Genomic DNA, 20,650 nt, shown 5'->3' with positions numbered 1-20,650 from the left:
TGCAACGTCACAAATGCTGAGAAGAGGGAAATAATCACTTCCCTTGACCTGCTGACTAAATTTTTCCTATGGACAGCTATGCAGTTTTCACTAACACATAGTCACCTTGTTGTCAGACCCTAAGTCCTTTCTGCAGAGCTGCTGCCAAGCCAGCCTGTCCCTACCTATGTTGTCACACAGGGCTAATCTGTCCCTGCTGAAAGACTGCATTTGCCTCTGTGAAGCTTCATGAAGTTCCTGTGAGCCCATTTCTCTGGCTCGCCAGGATCTCAGTGAGCGGCCAACTGATCCTCCAGCATGTTAAAAGCTCTCCCAAACTTAATGTCAGACTTGTCCCTGCTGATGGTTCATTCCATCCCAACATTGCTGATGTTAACCAGTCAGACTTTAAAGCATAAGCCCTACTTACCTTGAAGGACACCCGTAACTACCCCATGTGGCTACACAGAGGCTATGAGGGACATGTGAAAGGCCCTGTTAAAGCCAATATAAACAACATCCACTGCTTTGTCCTCATACCCTCAGATGGTCCTTTCATCACAGAAGGTAACTGGGTAGAAGCAATGGTACCAAGTGCCCGTCCTTTATGAAACTGTTGAGTAGTTAAACATGTATCCAGAAAGGCTCCCATCTTGACAGTTGCTCAGACTATTGCCCCTACTGTGCCAAGAGAGTACCCTAATCAGCAGGCTACCAACAAGCCTTTGCTGCATTGATTATCTTCTCATCCTGTTTAAACTGGGCTACTCTGTAGCCAGAAATGCAAAAGGTATAGAGTAAATGAGAACAAAAACAAGAGACAGCCTTATATTATACCACAGAGATGACAGTATCTCACTTTGAGAACAGAAACCTGAACTCAGGCCCAGCATAGTAACTACGCATTAGAATCACTATCTAAATATATAAACAGTATTGGGCTCAATGACTAATGCCAAGAGCTGTCCTCATTCAGAGACTTGCTGTCAGCACCGGCAACAAATCCTAAATACACTGTGCCGAGGGACAGGCTAGTACTACACTTCTTTGCTTGGCCAAAATGTTGCACTTCTTCCAGTGCATGGAATTGCAATACACTTTTTTCTTTGCGTGCCCACGTACAAATGGAAGGGTCTGGTGTTTGTGTGACTTACTGGATTAGAGGCAGACTTATAAATTTTACCTAATGTGAAAATTAGATCAGATTTGTTCAAGTGATAACTCCTGTGCCAGATATGACCCATGGGACAGCTTCATCTGGCCTCTTACCTTTCCTCTGAAGGGTAGTTTGGCCTGTGCAAGCGATTCCAGCTGCCAGATTCCTCTTCTAGCAGACACAAAATGATGAAAGCCCAAATTGGTGATGCTAAATCAGAATTAGAAGCGCTGGAAGAGCAGGACAAAGACATTGCACCTACTGTGCAGGCATGATTTGGGGTAAAGAGGAAAGCCACTGCCACCTTGACATAGCTTTATTCAGTTTATCAGTTTGGACCCTAATTACTCTACCTCTCCCTTTATCTTCACCACTTTTCATTTTGGTTTATTCATGTTGCAAGGTCCTGCAATTGGAGTGTTTTCTCACTATGTATATTACTCAACATGGTAAGGTCCCATTTTTAGTGAAGGTCCTTTAGTATTACTGCAGTGCACATAAATAATAAAGATTGCATTCTAAAACCATTTAGCATATAGCAGTGGCAGATACAGACTTGCATAGCTAATGGCTTTATTTAGCACACTGCACATCATCTACTCTAGTATCACTGCAATGAACGCACTGGACCCATGCTGATACAGTCTGTTGCAATGGAGTCAAATTCAGCTCCAGTGTGACACAGCATCTAAAACATACTGCTTATCAGCTTTTTAGTGGCAGACAGAATGTGCTTCTGTTGAGACAGTATGTACTAAAAAAGATCTTGGCTCCTGGAAGCATTTTTTTTTTCAGGTGCACACCAGAAATTCTCTTATAGGAGGAAGAATCTGTTAAGAAAATAGAGTGCACAAGTGCTAGCCTGGGAAGGCCCATATTTCACTCTTCTATGTAGCTGTCTTTCAAAAATCATGTAGGGTCAATAAATGAAATAGGAAAAACTCTCAGCACTATGCTATATTGAAATGATCATTTACCTGATTTTGGTCTTTTGATGCAGAATATTTCAGGTAAGAGGTGTGGGGTTTTTTCTTTCTAAGTCCAAAAATTTCAGCTCTAATTTGAAGAAATGTGAAAGAAGATAAAGTCTAGAAAAGCTGGACAGGAAAACTGCTGTTACCTTAGAATATTATCATTTCCTAGGGTCTGTGTTTCAATTCAATAATTGAAACTAGTTGTTTCGGGCTGTTTTTCCTACAGACCTGCCAGCCCACATTAACGTATCTGACCATGACAGCAAATATTTACATGACCTTTTTGCATGTTGGCTGCTTTGCACACACTGTAAAAAGGCAAGATAGGGAAAATTTCTTTAAGATGACTGAATACATTAAAGCTATACTCAGCCTTAACTTGAAATGCAGTTCCCAGGGAGTTCCTCTCCCATGAATTAAACTGAAGATCCTGCTGGCTTCATTAGGCTTGAATCATGCCCTAAGGAATCAGAGAGGGCAGTGCCACTGTTAACAAGTCAAAGGCTTCTCTTATAAAGTCTATGACTGTTCACACAACTTCTGCCTGATTTAACATGCCTATTTTAATTTCTACGTCATAAGTAGTAAATAACAATTAATTACTACAAATATAATATATAAGTCTACCTTTAGTATTTATATTTTTCTGTGTAAGTCTTATAGTACATTGCATAAGCATGTATAGAGAGTTATTTCTATCTCCAGGTGACAGCAGCCATATCACTACCCCTCTCTCTGCAAAAGTTTTCCTATGTGTAAAATTGTAACTACAACTATCGCTTTCTTTTTATCAGGTTTTGAGAAACACCTGCAAGAAATTCTATTAAAAAAAAAAAATCCAGGTGTTACTATTACAATCAGTAACAGCACTTCCATAGAAGGTGACAGCAATCAGAAACCAAAATCTGTGCCTAATAAAATTTGGGGTTGGGGGGCTAGCAAATAATACTGAGAATACTCCATGATAGTTTAAGACCATCCAGCCAATCATTAAGCATTTGTGCAATTTTACTCCTGTAAATAATCCCTCAAAAGGCAAATAAAATGCAAATGTTGGCAAGATCAGACATTTCTGCAGAGGACTTTCCACGCCACCTAATTTTAGGCACAGATTTATCAGCAAGGAGCCTGGACATCCTCTGCTCCTTATTCGTCTGGACTGGAGTGACCAGGTGCCCTGGCTGGGTCACGCAGAGAAGGCACTTGCAACCCTTGAGCCATAAAGCTCCATCTTCCTCATTGTTTTCTCAAACCCAAATCCTTGTGCATTTATGGAAATCCCTCCTTGTACCATCTCCTTCCTTAATCCAACCCTGCATGTATAGCCGGATCCTGCAGGAGCACCTACTGCTGTAACCACAGTTGGAGGTTGTAATCACGCTCTGCCCTTCGGGGCTGCAACAGATTGCACTGACCGCCCCATCACCACAGAGGATGCTGGCACCTGCCCTTACAAAGGATCAGGCCCATCGTTTGTACAGATGTGCCACATGAGAGACTACAAATGAAAATATCCGTCAGTCTTCATTTTGTTGCGGAGGTACCAGAGCAGCGACAGCAGCGAGCTGCAGCATGGGCACAGGCTGGCTGCTGGTGTAACCTCGCTGGGTGCTTGTCAGGTTCTGCTTCCTCCAGGCAAATTGCAAGTGAAGTTTGTTGAAAGCTTTTGAGCACTTTCCAGATTTCAGCAGATTCTCGCTCTGACAGTTTTGCTAGATATTTTTTTTCCCACAGTTATCACCCTGGAAAAACTCCCAGCTTTCAAATAGATATTTAAAAATACATTTAATTTTCCTCTTGCACAGTGAATTAATTTATTTTAATATCTTGCTTTGTCTCCAGGCTGCAGATTGATGAGACAAGTGCTGATTTCTGATGGACCTCTTAGCCAAGAAAGGCCTTAATTTCAATAGCTGTGGCTGAAATTTTAAATAGGCCCACGACTGGAACACTGTTTCCTGGGTCGATTCCACGTGAATACCATGTCCTATTAGATTAGTCCTGACTGACAAACCCATGATGTTGGGGTAGCCAAAATGCATTACCACTATTTCTTCTCGGGCTCCATGTTAATTCAGACCACAATTTAAAAACAACTGACTCATATGTAGTTAGTAAAATAGGAACCTACAGAAGAATTAGAATTGCAAAAAGAAAACATCAGTTTTTTAAAACAAAGTCATTGAGATATTAAATGTAAAATTAATAAAAATTCACAACAGTTGGTCATTTTCCTCACTGAAGTTATGTGGGCTGAGGATCAAAACATAGTTTGTATTTAAATTAGATTAAATTAAAAAATTAATAGAGATGGAAATGGTGACGATTATACATAGCTTGTTTTAAATCATGTGAACAGAAATATTTTCATGATGCTTTTAAAATTGAAGTTATAAACAGTTTGCTATTTTTAAAAAATAAACACTCCCCTTGTTCTGCTGCAAGTTGAAACAATCCTAATAGGGACACAGTCTGCGAAGAGTCTCAAAAGTAAAATTTCAGAACATTGTTCATGGTGGTGTTAAAACAGACTGGCAGAAAAGACTGAAAAGGCCATTATTGTAAAAGAAATACATTGAAGAATTGTAATCTAAGACTGAACTATTTTAGAATAATTTTTATACTATCTTTAAAAACAGACTATTTGCTATTAATAGTTCCTGGAACAACTTAAAAAGGACAGATTGTGGGGTGGTGACAATATATTACCTCCTATTTGGCTAGTATGATGATCCCTTAAACAAAACACATAGCTGTGACCCCTCCAGCAATACAGGAGAGAAAAGGTTTATTTTGCTCCAGCTTCAAATCTAAAAACTCTCAACTGAAATGCTTCATATAACCATTACTTCCTTTTTTTTTTTTTTTTTTTTTTTTTTTTTTTAATTTCTCCTGCCCCACTGCATTTTGCCAGTTCACACTGGGGTAAGCCAGGGTCTTGTCTCTAGTATATGAAAGACAGGCTGAGATAGGGAGTCTTGCAGGGTCTGAAATCCTGGCCATTAGATAAAATGGTACATCTTCATGTGACTGTCCTCCATTAGGACCTGGACAACACATTTCAGTATATGCAACAGATGATAAAAAAACAGGCTTAAGAATGGACTACTTAACAGTGAGCTTCTGGTCCTCTCATCTCAGCAAAGATATTGTTGAACTGGAAAAAGTGCAAAGAATGGCAACGATGATAATCAAACGTCCAGGATGGTTTCTGGATAAGGACCAAGTGATTACAGCAGCACTTCTCAGCCTGGGGAAAAAAAATGACCTGAGAGAAATGACAGGCCTACAAAATCAGATATGGCCCAGGGGAAGCAGATAGCAATCTAATGTTTGCTGTCACTTTCAGCACAAGGACAAGGGGGCATAACTCGGAGCAGATAAGCAAATCCAAAGCAAAGCAAGAGAGGAGTGATGGTTGGGCAGTAAACCAAAAGAAAGTTGCTGCCAAAGTCACAGCTATGCTGATGTGGATGCAAAAAATTTACATGGGTTCAAAGGGAGACTGAACAAATACCTGGAGGAGACATCTCTTGAGGGTTATTATACAGGCAGAAACCATAACCAGGAAATCCCTAAACTGAAGGTAGCCTGAGGCTGGGAGAGTACTCAGGGGAAGGATCATACGTACATGTATTTACTATTACTCTTGCCTACACTCGTTGCCTATGGTCCCTCTTGGAGACAAAATACAGGACAAGACAGACTCTTGGTCTAATCCAGTATGGCCCTTCCTATGTTTCTGTTACCAGGTTTACTGGTAGCAATAAGCACTTAAGTCTTTTCCAGAAACAGAGCTGTTGTACTCTTTTCAGATGTACACACTGACAGTAAGCAAGCTGTTTCTGGCTCAGCTTTGGGAGAGAAAACATTGCACAAAGCACTGGTGCATAGCAGGCCACCCCCTTTGATGCCATCAAAAAGCTTCCTGAAAGCTGTTTATCCATTCTCAGTTCACATCCGAAGCAGTTCAGAGATGAGATGCCCTACGTGGCCTGAGGCAATCGCTGAATGCCAGCCAAAACCCACGCAGTGAGGCTGGACTGTGAGGTGAACAGGGACCTGCAAAGGCCCAATCCACTTGACATCACATTGAAGCAAATACATGTCTTCCAGAAAATCTCAGGGTGAAGTAAGACATTCTGCGGATGCCCAAGCCAGCAGTGAATATAGTCAGAGATTAACCCTCTGCATGTATAGTAAACATATAGGTGCTACACGCTCACTCTTAGAAACGCTTCTAAAGCAAACAGTCTTGTCCAGGTTGGAGTCTTCAAAATTTCTCCCCAAAGAGACCAACATATTGGTGACCCAACAGGCTTTGAGAGGTCAGCAGTGCTGCTCGTGAGCTGATGTGAGCAGGGATCAGCCCCTTGTCCCAAGCCCTACTGCTCTGCACTTGCCAGCTCTGAGTGCAGCAGAGACTGCTTCCAGCCCTGTTTTCTTCTCATTTGTTGTGTTCGTCAGATATCATAATACTCTTGACAGAAATTGTCTTAGATTGTTGAGAAATGAGTAAACAACCATGACAAGCTCACAAACATGGTATGATTTACAGCTCAGTCTTTGGTTTATGTCACTCTATATGTTGGGAGATGAGTCTACAGGAAAGCAGCATTTCAGTTTATTACCTCTGAGCAAAAACCTGCCTTTCTCAGGAATCCACATGTGAGTTACATCACCTTCTCACAGAAGTTTAACTGCCCTCTGGTGTCTTTCTTCAAAAAAGCAGCCTTTACTTGTACCATCCATCAGCTCAGAGCAGTTTCCATAACAAAATCCACCATCATAAAAGGAGCACTGGTTCACAGCTGGGCTTAATTCAACCCGGAGGTATGGGAAGAATGCAGGAAGCAGATCCATCCACCTGCACTGACATACCATCTGTGTCACCGCACAGATGGAAGGGCACTGCCCTGAAGTAAAGGGCATCTCCGTCAGTGTATCCGTTCAAATCCTCTGCCTGGAAAGCTACCGCCACGCAAATACCAAGCCTTTGCACTAAGAGCTGGATCTGTCAGGCAGTAATATCTCTAGGTTTCTTCCAACTAGGTCTGGCTTTGAAGAGATGATAAAGTGAAAAAGTCTGTGTTTCCTGTCTGAAAATGGTAGTGCAATCTTGTATTAAGTTCACCACCACATAGTATACAGGCTTGGTAAAAAGTATTTGCAATATGGGTTCTAATCATTAGACAGCATTTCATGTCAGGGTCTGCATCTTTCTCCTTGTCTACCATGTTCCCAGAACACTTTCAGATCTCATGAAAATAATTTCACCATTCCCCCAAGTTACCCAGTATCCCATACTGAGCTCATTTCCAAAGAACAAGCTGACATTAAAAATAATGTGCTATCAAAGTCTTTACTTTTTTGACCTCAAACTATTTAAAAACTACTTTAAATGCACAAATGGAAAACACAGGCTAAGAGCAGAAAGGAGGACTGAAGCAGGTTCTTACCCAGTGATCTTTCCTTGGTTTGATTTGCTGACCGCACCACGGGAAGACTTGCCCGTGTGCGGCTGCCCCTTGAAAAGGGGGTTGGAGAATCACCCTCCGACATGGCCTCTAAGGAATCGGCAGATGCTTCAGAGAGGTGTTCTGTCTGGTCACCCAAATTGGGCTGCGGGCTCTGGCACGGCTTTGGGCTTCGTGTCTGCAAAACAGAGTATTTCATTATTGGTCTACTGAAACTGGAATATGAGGGAAAAAGAATGAAGAGAAGAAGTCTAAACTTTTTCAAATACTGCTGTGCTGAAGGTCACTTCTCTGTAGGTTATTTAGGAAAGCAGTGTCCTTGGGTATTCTGCTATGGTTTTTATGGTTGCACATCCACATTGCAAATTTTGTTGCTAACAAGGCCCTGAGGATATGATATGTGCTGCGGAGATGTATGGTAAAGCCATTCCTTGCTGCTCAAACAACTACTATAGCATAGGCATGTCCACACACACACATAATCTTATGTTGAAAGTCTACTAAGAAAAATCCTCTGAAAAGAAATACTGTGATGTAGTTAGTTGTAAGCTATCCATCTCAGTATATTCTGCTGTGCCACCCATGAAAGGCACAGGTCATGCACAAAGCCAAAATAGCCATCCAACATTTCTAGCTGAAATCACAATTATTTTAACTTTTGTTGCATCAACATAAATCAGAAATGTCTTCACTAACTGACCATATTAACTATGATTTTTACTGGCAATCATACTGGTAAATTGCTAAACACAGTATCTGGAAAAAGACAACTCTCGCAGGAGGGAAGAGAAATGGTTTAATTTACGCACTTCTACTGACTCTGAATTGTAAGATCTGCCTAATAAAAACACACTCAATAGGAGATACAACGTCCTGAACATTTTTTTGCCAACTAAATGGCATTGTAAGTGCTTTTTACAAACAGGGTTTTCTCTAAGTATACTCAACATTGTTTAGTGAAACTCTCTCAACCACATGTTACTATTACTTTGGAAGAATAGTTTTCCAGTCTCTCAAGCAAACTCTACATCATAACAAACTGGAATAGACACTGTACAAACAGAAATTCAAAGCAAAGCAAGCTTAATCTGTCCCAAACCCAGTATGTAAATATGAACTTTATAAAAACCTATAATCAGCACCAGACACAAGATGTCATAAAACAGATACATTTTCCTCTTCCCTATCATTTAAGGTCAGATGCTAGTACGTTAAAAATCCCTTCTATTAAAATCAACTTCAACTCTAGGCTTGAAGATGCTGTCAAGATCCAGAAAATATTTTGCTTCTTTCTGGAAAGCCAAGATGACTTATCTTGCTGACATCTGGTTCCTTCAGTGGTTTTTCAAGTGAAATGAGGTGAGCTTGTTTCAGCAATAGCATGCATCACGTAATATTCCCTATGTGACCTTGAATGTATGAAGAACTTTAAATTTTATTAGATTTTCATTAGCTGGCTATAGAGGCCTGTTGTTGCCAAGTTGTGCAGTTGCTCACAAACTATAATAAATCAGAAATACCTCACAAGAAAGCTAAATCCTCCAGAACTTTTCACTTTTGAAATGGTAATTAAAATATTAGGTATTATCTAATGCCCCGCAGTGGAATTGTTCAGGAGCATTGAATTTTTGCAGGACTTAAAGCTAACAACATTTGTTCTCAGCAAACTAAAGTATGCTTTGAAGTGCCTCTGACATGCTCAGTACAAGTCTTCAGGTTGTAAATACAGGGACTTGTGCCTGAAAACCTACAGAGGTGACAAGTGGCCTGTAAACATAGAGAAAGACTTTGACTCGTCAGTATTTCTTCATTCAACTTTCCAAAACGTCTTGGGAAACATCACTGCTGAAGTATTTTATTTACACATGCATATTACAGAAATACTACCAAGCTAAGTTGTTACGGCTTCGTAGTTCATTGTACTGATTAATAACTTAGTTATATGTATCCATTAATAGGGAGCCAGAAGGCACATAATTCTCACTTTCTAGAAAACCGTAACTAAAAATAAAGCAAGACGTAAAAAAAAGCAACAAAATGAACCTGCAAAAGGTCTTTAACTTCAGAGTTTGTTGGAAAGGGGATTGCTTTTGTTTCTTTAAGAAAAAAATATTCTGATAATATGAATCAAGCTTATTTTTCTTTTCTTTTGCTTATTTTTATTTCTCTTTCATTTGAATCCCCAGATGCCATTTGAGACATGCAGTTGCATGTACATAGTTTATCGACAGATATGAACAGCTGCGTATTTAAGCAGTAAGGGGATACTCCATTACCAGAAGTAATAGACACAGCTTTAGCTGTGCAGTTGCCCAGCATGTCCTGTCAACGCACAGATGGGGCCAACCTCAGCAATGCTGTGCTTCTTTGATTGTCCCTGGGGCAACTCGTTAGGACCTGGCATAGAGCATCTCAGATCCCTCTGGATAATAATGCCATCGTTACTGTGATTCAGTGCATCAGGTCTGGCTGAGATGGAGTTCACTTTCCCCGTCGCAGCCCCCATAGTGCTGTGCTTTGCACTGGTAGCTAGAACGGTGATGATAACACCCCAGTGTTCTGCCTGCTGCTGAGCAGTGCTCCCATAGCGTCGAGGCTGCCTCTCCAACATGCCCCCCTCACACAGTATTTTACAAGTGGGCAAGATCTAGGGAGGGGACATAGCCAGAACAGCTGACCCAAACTGACCAAAAGGATTTTCCATACCATATAACATCTGCTCAGTAATAAAAGCTAAGAGAAAGGAGGGGGGAGGAAGGAGGGGCATTTGTTATTATGACATTTGTCTTCCAGAGCAACCGCTATATGTACTGAAGCCCGACTTCCTCGGAAGTGGCTAGACATCACCTACTGATGGGAAGTAAAGAATAAATCTTTTGTTTTCCTTTGCTTCTGCACACAGCTTTTGCTTTTGCTTTTGTTTTATTAAACTGCCTTTATATTGACCCACAAGGTTTTTTCCATCTTATTTTCTCCCCCCACTGTCCTGATGAGGAGGGGAGTGATAGGACTGCTTGGTGGGCACCTGGCATCCTGCCAAGGTCAACCCACCACACTAAAAAAGACCTCTTTCTTCAGCTCACATTCCTCACCCCAAATGCTGTAGCCCCAAGAGGCATACCAGAGCCTTCCAAAGCAAGGCAGAGGTACATCACGGATTCTGCTCAGACATGAATCCCTGTCTTCTTAACATACACCAGTGCAAATCCATAGCAGTTCCACTCTAGTAATAGGAGTAACACAAACAAAGTCAATAGAAGCCATTAATGAGATCTACCATATATACACATACTGTTTATGAAAGGCTTCAAGCTATTTGTCATGCTCAACATTGCATTTCAGGAGTAATTCTGAATTTTAAAGAGATTATAAAAAAAATCCTCAAACACAACAACAACAGTGGTTATTCAAGTAACTGAAAGTTATAAGTGCATATGTGATAAGAAAGTATTTTTATTATTGGCAATGAGCATTAGGCTCAATGCTACTTTATATCAAGTGGATTCCTAGGCAGTGCTTCTTAGGAAAACCAGCCCATGAAGTGGGGAGAGGACAAACAACATTTATGAAGCCATAACCTACAATTACTTGTAAGGACAGTTGAAGGAAGCAGGGCAGAAACCTTCAGCATTATCCAACCCTTGTAATAATTATTCAGTGTGTTGATTCCAACATCAGCTAAGATAAATAAGACAGATGGCAAAGAAATACTTAATAAGTCATACCATATATATTTTTTTCCATAGAATGTTCACTAACGTATTTTTAAAATATTCAAAAACTTAAAATAATATTTCAGGAAGTGTCCTTTTAAGTACTTTCCAGGAACTAGCACGTAGTATAAGCATTTACAAAATAAATATTAACCATATAGCCCATGTTTCAGGACACATCAAAAGTCAGCTAGAGTCACAGTGTAGACTGTTACTACACACATCAGGATGGTGCTGTAGCTACACGTTGCATAAACGTAGTGAAAGCAATAAACAGGACACCACTGCGCCTGGGTGGCTGCCTTCTTAATAATGCTAGGAAAGGGCAAAAACCATAATACCTAACAGAGAAGAAAACTGAAGACATGCCCATTAAGGAGCAGAACTATCCAAAATTAAAACAACTGTAAACAGATGCTCCACAAAAATACACAAAACCAAGGAAACACCATCACTTTCCAAGTCACACCTGTGTGATAAATGCCAGAAAATAGAAGAAAGGAGACACCACACTGCATGTTTCTTTGTGCAATAGGCTTGATTTTTCAGCCAGCTGAGTAGAGCTGAACCTCCTTGAGGATTTCTCTGGTAAAGATGCTAGTTCTGGGTAAGAAACGCAGCAAAAAGGAAAGGACAAATTAAGGATGAACAATTCTGGTGAAAACTTACATATCATTACATAGTGCCTTAAGATTACTATTTCATTTAGGATATAATATTTTAATTACAAGGATATAGATCCTTGTAACCTTTTCAAGGTAAATATTAAAGTATAATACATGGTGGTAGCGGTTACAGAAAATCCAGTATCTTCCAACTACTCTTGGGATTTGATGAAGAATGAAAACTGTGGTTAATCATACCTGACAACTGATGTCTGTTTGTTACAGCTTGTCCAAAGTATGCACTTTTAATATATCTGGTTTAGTTCTTTCACTGACTCAGGAAAAAAAAAAAAAATGCAAAAATGTGCAAGGCTTTTGAAAGCAGTTAAATTTCAAATAATTACGAGTGAAATCAGAAAGTCCCTGAATAAGGAAAAGTGAAATACTGCAGAGATGCCAATGTAATGAGCAGTCATGGGGCATCAGAGATGTTCTTCGAGTTCCATGCATGCTTCTGCCTCTAGTCCTCCACTCACATTTGCCCCACAATAATTCTCTCACCCTTTTGCTCTACACAGTTTTACAGCTCTGCTCTTCATAACATCCTTGTATGCTCAATTCCAGCTATTTTCCACGCTAACCTATATAACTGAAACCTTTTTTCCTTCTTTTCCTTTTTAAAAATCTCTCCTGCAAATTTGTTTCACACATTTCATAGACAAAAAAGAGCTAAAAAAAAAATCCCATGACCTGAAGAAGGATTTAATTTCATCTCTCGATCAATTTACACTTTTTATTTCCTGTTTCCAGGAACTTCCTTATTGTTTATCTTGACTGAAACTTATCTCTTCAGGAGCAGAATCTTATCATACACATCTCAGAAGTTGCTAGCATTCCTGGCAGTGTACAAATGGTAAACGAAGATGTCAAAAAGTAATACAGTGCTAGTAAAATAACTCCTTCCAATCATGTGCTCTAGAGAACACACTTAGCATAGGCAAAAGTACCCAACCATTTGAGAGTCTTGTAGACATTTCAAATAAAGAAGAAAAATTAAAAGAAAAATGGAAACCCGCTTTTCCTGACCTTCAGGTAAACTATTCGTCCTGTGACTTGTGCTGAAGATGGATACAGGATATGTGACAGACTGCACATATGCATATAAAGAGGATGAGTTTAATGTATATTGAGTTTATTAATTCTGAAATATTGCCACAGCACATGAGCTCTTATTACTGCAATGATAATATTTTTTCCTCACATTTGTGTCAAGTCCAAAATATGGTTGTCTGAAGAAAGGATCTGCTTTTTTCAAAGATACAAAGTCTTTAGGGTCCCATATTATCACAACTACAGGGTTTTACTTGTCTGGACATGCTATTAGTGACATATTGCTGTTGGAGAGAAAGTGAATACTACCCACATGTTCTTATTTTTAGGCATTTATTATAACAATGTTTTCCATAGCACTTTCTCAGAAAAGTTGAATGCTTATACATGTCTATATAAACTGAAGTTCATATTACATCTGTGCAATGAATGCATTTGTATACTCTCTCTCACTGGGGGAACTAAGGGCGGGCAGATGATTCAGCAGCTAAATGCAACATAAAACCATCTTTCATGACAAGCTCATTTTTCTCTGTGTATTATTTCACTATAATTAAATGCAAAAATCTATGGCATCTTCCTCTCAGACACCATCAGTTGGAAATGGTACCATGCCAGGAGCAGGCACACACCAGCATCCATGCTCTTAACTGCTGAAGAGAGCAGGAGAGCCACTGCCCACTCGACCCTGTGCAAACTCTATAGGAGTTAGTTATACTGTTCCCCAATTCTTGCTCATGGGCTAGCAGATGTCTCTGACTTTTATTTCTGTATTCCAAACACAAACGTTTCGCTGTTTACTGTTGAATCAATGACAAGTTACAAAGCCAGTCCTTGCTCACAAGCACTCTCAGTTTGGTGGCAATATTAATTTCTATGGTATGAATGTCCAGAAGTCAATCCTCCTTGATAAGGAGAGACATGGTGCCTGAGCTGTGGTTACCCACCATCCCTCCATCCCCAGCACTGAACGACAGTACCCCACTAGCCTGCAGCCTCCCTGACTGGGGGGCATGTTCTGCATTGGGTGCTGCCCCAGTTCCCCCTTGGTTGTGATACTACCGGCCTCCTCCTGCTGCCAGTGGTCCTGAGGAAAGCCTGAGCTCACCATACTCACCACGGGAGTAACAGAAGCAGAGCACAAATCACAGAGCCCTCTCTGGGCTGCCTGCTGTGCAGATTATCAAGCAAAGCAATGAATTCCGTGTACATGAACCTGAGGTACAGCCCCAGTGCAGATCTTTTCATGCTCTGAAGAAAGGAGGAAACAGACCCAGATGAATCTTCCCAGGTAAGGTAAAGGAAAGTGCTCTCCTTCACTCCCAGCGTGAATGAGAAGGAGGGGAGGATAACTCAGCCAAAGGCACCAGCTGCCACAGGAAGGTGCTGCATTAAAACCTGGTAATGCTCAGTCACAGCCACACGTTACTAGAGCCCATCACTACAGCAGGGTCAGGATAACACGCCAACTGGTTATTTTACTAAATTCTGTGAATTTATATGAAGGCAAAACTTCTGTTTATGACAGGATCTTTATCACCACTCTTTGTATTCACTGATGCTGACCCCAGTTTCCTTCATCTAGTGGAAAAAACATGTTTAATGACATGTCAGAATTTATCTGGTATATTTTTAGGTTGGAATGATATTCAAATCATCCTAAAAATCTGCACACTTTCCCAGGAGCTTTGCTAGCTCCTGTTGGTGGCCAGCTGCATGCTCCCTGCTGTGGCAAACTGCCAAAACCCATTTCTTTTAATCTTGATTGCTGTGAATCACCAAGCAGGACATCCACAGGCTGCTGACTCCTGTTCGCCCTTCACAGGACCATGGCTCACTCTTCAGCAGGGTGATCCCCAGAGTTATCAGAAAAAGGTTTTCATGAAACTCTGTTATAAATGACTGACATGAAGCAACATTTTCAAACTTTGGTTTCTAACTGTAAGCACCTAGATAAATTGAAGCCTGTTTTTCAGGAAAGCTGTGTGTTTACAGTAAAGATATTCATTAGAAGCAATAAAAGCTGTAGGTGCTCAGCACTTATGCTGCCAGACCTCTTATTCAGATGTTTAATTGGAGGAACTTGCATTTGAAAATGTTGCCCTAAGGAACTCAGCAGCCTGTCTAAGAGCAGCTTAATTGGTCCAGACAAGTCCAGACTGAAATATGCAATATGCTGTGGCATCTCTTTGGAATACATGAAATATCAGAAAAACCCAAGCCATCCATGTTAAAGTGTAAAAATATTTCCCAGTATGTTTCTGTCCAAATCCAAGGTTTCCTCTTTCTACAAATGCCAGCCTGAGATTTTAGAGTAGAAACTGAAATATAACAATAGACAAAACTAATAGTCACCCATTGGTAGTAAGGAAAAATCACACCAAATGAAAGAAATCTTTCACTTTAAAATAAAATCATATAACTCTGTGCTTTATTCTAATGCTTTGTGACAAGAAGCATTTATTTATACATGATAGCCAAATTTAAAAAGTGACTGATCACCTCACTATTTTTCTCCTCAAAGGCTTCCTTGGCTCCATCAATTTTGCTCACAGCAAAATTTGTTCTTTCACAGTCTCTGTCATACTCTTGCATCATAGCTTCAGTTTATTATTACTGTGTTTAAATAAGTTATCCATAAATTCCAGCCTGGACATCAACATTTGTCTTAATTAAAATCATATGGCAGTTTCAGTTGGAAGCTGTTTCTCTTTTCCCTCCTAAAAACCCCACTGTGAAGTATTCACGAGCCAGCATGACCCCTTGTTCCATCCGGGAGATGGCTGCATTTCATCAGCAGTGGGTGAGGTAACTCCTACCTACACAATCCTCAAAACCATCATGAGAACTCTGAAGATTAAAAGGGATGATTTAAACAAAAACTGTCATTATGCTGATTAAAGGGGAAAGATCTTTACATGCTTAAAACCACATGCAAAAATGAGGGGGAAAAGAAAAGAAGAATATATACCAGATGCCTAAATGTACCTAGGGGATAGTGTGTTCTGATTCAAGAAAATTATTATCTACCCATCCCTGTTCTCCCACACATGTCTCTAAGGAAAGTAAGAGGAGGGTCTGTTTTTGTGGTGTCTGTTTCCCAAAGCAAAGCAACACAATGCAGTGGTTCTGGAAAAGCCTGTTTTTCTGTGTTCTAGAAGCTAAGAAGGAGTTCTTTAATTAACATGTTATTTTAAAAATAACAAAAAAAAAAAAAAAGAGCCATCAACATGAAGGCTGGTGAGTGGGAGTGAGGTCTTTGGGGCAGGGTGTGAGGTGCCCTCTGTGTGGGCTGCCCCCAGCAGCCAGTGGGTGCTGCCAGACCCCAGCAAGAACAAATGCCCTGGAAAAGCAGCAGCACACCCACGCCAGTGACTTATTTTTAGCCTCTACTCATGGAAGTAAATGTGTGATGTAGTGCTTATCAGAGCTTGTTGCTCTGGCACCTGGGGAGAATTAGGGAGCTGCTGCAAGAGAGGTACTGCAGAAGAGAGGAACTTCTGCTCCTGTCTTCCAACTTGTCACCATGCCCTTTCACTTCTTTTTCCCTCCCTCGAGGCCATCTCCTTGGCAAAGGAGGGAGAAGCCTTACTGCACTCCGCACCTCTGTGTCTCCCACACTTCCCTGTGGTTGGCATGTTTATTGGCCTACTTAAATCCTGTAAGTAGAAACAAAACGAGTTGGGAAGTGACAAATCAGGTGCAAATAAGGTGCTGCGGACTCTGCATGCTCCAAGGCCTCATTCCTTGCTTGCAACACGTGTTACCTCTGTGCTTTTGTGATTGTACTTTTGACTGCAGTAGAAACCACGCAGATATACCTTTTACCCACTTATCTAAAAGGCATGTGAACATGCACTGCCTGGGTGGGGAAAAAAAAAAAAACCAAAACCCCAAAACTGTAGCAGACATTACAAGCCATATAGAAATGGAAAAGGTACTCAATAGGAAAAATAGTGAGATGTGGGTGACTTCACAGGTGCACAGTGTACATAGAAGATCAGTTTGAAAGTTGCAGAACTAAGCTTTTTTGCATGTCAAGTACAAAAGTATTTACTCCTGTGACCACAGAGCTGTCCTTAACTTTGCAGCAAGACATTTACCCCTTAAACCAGTTCCAAGTACGTATAAATACATATATAAAGTTAGAATTGGGCAGCTGATACAGATCGCTTATTTATCTAGAACCTCCTACTGAATTTTGGTGGATTTAAAAGCATCTAAGTCAAGAGTGTGGACTTCACGTCTATCATGCCATTAAAGGAAAAGTCAGAATTAAAAAATTGTCAAAGGATGCACATGCATCACACTCCCATGTGCAATTAATCTGTATGAATGATACTTCACTGCTGTGAAACAGAGGGGAAAAAGCATGCAGATCCATATTTACTTGAGAACGCTAGTTATGAAACAAGACACACACAATTAAAGGGTAACAAACTCAATCCACAGCAGAGTGCAGAAAAAAGAAAGTACAGTACTAACTCTCCAAGAGGATTCAAGTTTCATCAAGTACCTTTGAATGTCAAGTTCTGAATGAAGGGAGACCAACATGCACTGCAAAACCTGTGGATCAAAGAGAGAAAAGAAGGGGAGGGGGAGAGATAATTGTTAACAGGAAAAGAAAAAGGAGAACAATAGAAGTTAAAAGAGAATAACCATACATACTGAAGGTGAAGAGAAGAGAAGAGAAGAGAAGAGAAGAGAAGAGAAGAGAAGAGAAGAGAAGAGAAGAGAAGAGAAGAGAAGAGAAGAGAAGAGAAGAGAAGAGAAGAGAAGAGAAGAGAAGAGAAGAGAAGAGAAGAGAAGAGAAGAGAAGAGAAGAGAAGAGAAGAGAAGAGAAGAGAAGAGAAGAGAAGAGAAGAGAAGAGAAAAGACTGAAAAATAATTAAGAAAATGGCACATGCGCCAGGGAACAATATGCTCTATCAGTATTTAATATGCAACATTCTCGGGACCCTTGCTGGACTCAGTTTTTATGCACTACGTGTGGTGGTGTGTCAAAGAAATGGAGAACGTTCTTCCAATATGAGTTAATGGCAGAGTTGAGCCACACACACTCAAATACATATCTAGCAACCATATCTGACAAGAAATTACAAAATATGCATTCTTCCTAAGAAATGATACAACTCTTGGCTGGAGTTAGCATCAATCATTACACTTCTGTATTGGTTTCACACTTACTATGGAGACATGGAATCCTTCAAGCAGAATTTAGAAATACTGTATTACTCTTGATTAACCACAACTTTTAAAAGATTAAAAGATAAACTATGGTATGAGTAAAAAGTATTCTCCAGTCACATCTCTCTTTACTATTCCACATCTGATCTTAAAGCACACGGAATGTGAAAAGGGGTTTAAGGGACATAAAAACCCAGACATTTTTTCCCTCCAACACATGAATGTGATGCAAAGTGGAAGGGAAAATGCCTACTGCTGTTTGAGTCCTTATAGGTGAAGGTCCTGTATTTTCCTTAATCTCCATTTGCCTTCAGGGTGGAGATGGATTTAAAAGTGATCTTGTATAGTACTCTAAACAATCTTCTATGAGCAATCAATTCCTCCTTCAGCCGGACTCAGGCTCCCACAACAACGGCTGCTGCTGGGTTCAGAGCATGCAGCTATTCATATCAGGCAAAGAAATGCAACTACTTTGATAACAAGGACAACATTGTTAAAGAATCTTATTTAGCAAGTAATTATAATGCCAACATCATAATTAAGAAAGTAATTCAAAGAATCTTTTGAATTTTACAAACCCAGAGGATATGAGCATATGACAGCTGATTCTGGAGACGAGATAAGGAACATATAAGTATGCTGTGATTTTTCTTGTTTTTCTCGATTGGATACTTTGGAAGGGCAGTATCATTTTATTTAAAGCGAACAATAGATCATTTTTCTCCCTATGATAAATGTATCATTTAGAATTGTTCAAGTAAAATGCGATTTTTACAAATAAGCTATTTATACAAACACAGTACAAATTAAATGTAGCCTTCCGGCAACAACTGGATAAATTCCAATTCCAAACCACAAAGACAAAACAGTCTGTTGCTAATGTCTCAGTAATAATGAAACTGTATTAGGGTTTTTCATAGTCTTATAATGTCACCACCTTACACATGCAAACCTGAGAAGTTCTACTTGCCCTTTAATTAAACTATTCTCCTGATTAAAAAGAAAAAAAGTTATGGATTCTCTAAGGCCAAAATCCCATCTCAATGCCACACTGGGACTTCCAAAGGGAAAATTCATGCTGTATGTTTGCTTGACATTCAAACATCATTACAACAAGACCACACTTTGGAAGGGACCTTACTCTGCATGACAGCAGCATTAAGAGTATGCAACAGTCACCCTCCCTAAAGCCATTACATAGGATCAATTTGAGCTACTTAGTTTCCTCAAACCCTGTCACCTCATAGGAAATCACAACTGTGTTTCTTTCCTCTGGATTTTCCTACTCTAAAAGGAAGTGAAACATCAATTCTGACCTAAGGACAGGTAAGGAAATGAGGATGCTTGACAAAACCAGCAATACTTCCCAGCCTTAATCCAAGGAAAATGTTGTCTCTATCCTTACCTCTCTCTCTCCTCTTACATGGTATGTATTTAATTTTAAAGCAAGTAGATAGATGAGGATTTGCAGTTAAAAATATATAAAACTAGTCCACCCAGATCCAGAACTCCTTCCTTTTATGAGAGTTGATCAGAAATCATATGGATGTGATGCAGGATTAAGAGTTAGCGTTCTCTGAATAAACACAGTCTTGCAGGAGAAAAATGAACCACACACAAATACAGAACCACAACAACAGTACAACAGTAGGCTTCACCAATTCCTGCATAAGATAGCACAAGGAGGCAAACCAGGTTTCCACAGTGTTATGTAGCAAATTTCATATCACCTAAAGAAGATCAAGACATGCCAATACGGGAGAAATATAATAAAGACCATTACTGCAGCCCACGTAAAGACATTATTATGAATGAAATTTGAAGACATTTGGGTCTGAATCCAAATCTGAAACATGGCTTCCTTTGGAACTTTCCAAAATATTTGTTAACTTTCTATATCCCTTTCCAAACTCAACACCACACTGATGCCTTCATCAGCACTCTGATGACCCCAAGGGTATTTAAAGAGGGAAAACAATAATGATCTATTTCTTCCTTTCCTCCTAAATTGCAGGGGAATATTTTTTTTCCATCTGTGGGCATGCATGTGGATATATATAGTCCACAGTGATGGGAAATGAATTCAAGGAGAGCTTTGCAATTTCCAAATGCAGCAAGGGCTGCAATCTCGCCCACCCCAGGGACAGGTTCCTAGGACAATCCCCCATCTCCTGCTTCCCTCGCCAACACTGTCATTGTTCCAGAGAGGTGAAGCATCACAGCAAATACCCAGCATGAGGGGAAAACAGGATATTGAAGCAAATCCCACAGAAGATTAAAAAACACTGGACTTGTCTTACTAAGAACTAAAGAGCTGTAGAGCACAGAACACTCAACTAATATGCTCTGAGCAACCTCTGCTGGCCAGCAGATAGGATCCCATGCCTCCTCCTAAACTGATTTGTACAGAGTCTGTGTTTTCATTCCCATACATGAGAGTGCAGATCCT

At 40.1% G+C, this 20,650-nt stretch overlaps 1 protein-coding gene across 11 annotated transcripts in view; it reads right to left on the bottom strand.

Moving 5' to 3' along the window:
- Positions 1 to 20,650, bottom strand: part of KIAA1217 (KIAA1217 ortholog) — a 372,126-nt gene that overhangs the window by 89,924 nt on the left and 261,552 nt on the right. For all 11 annotated transcript variants that reach the window (XM_042801978.1, XM_032991142.2, XM_032991135.2 and 8 more), the window contains one exon: positions 7,569 to 7,764. In XM_042801978.1, coding sequence (XP_042657912.1) covers positions 7,569 to 7,764 — 196 coding nt within the window. The remainder of the gene's footprint in view (positions 1 to 7,568; positions 7,765 to 20,650) is intronic.

Source organism: Tyto alba, unplaced genomic scaffold, assembly GCF_018691265.1.
Source record: "Tyto alba isolate M040663 unplaced genomic scaffold, T.alba_DEE_v4.0 Super-Scaffold_38, whole genome shotgun sequence".
Classification (NCBI taxonomy): domain Eukaryota; kingdom Metazoa; phylum Chordata; class Aves; order Strigiformes; family Tytonidae; genus Tyto; species Tyto alba.
This window is presented reverse-complemented; position numbering and strand designations above follow the sequence as displayed.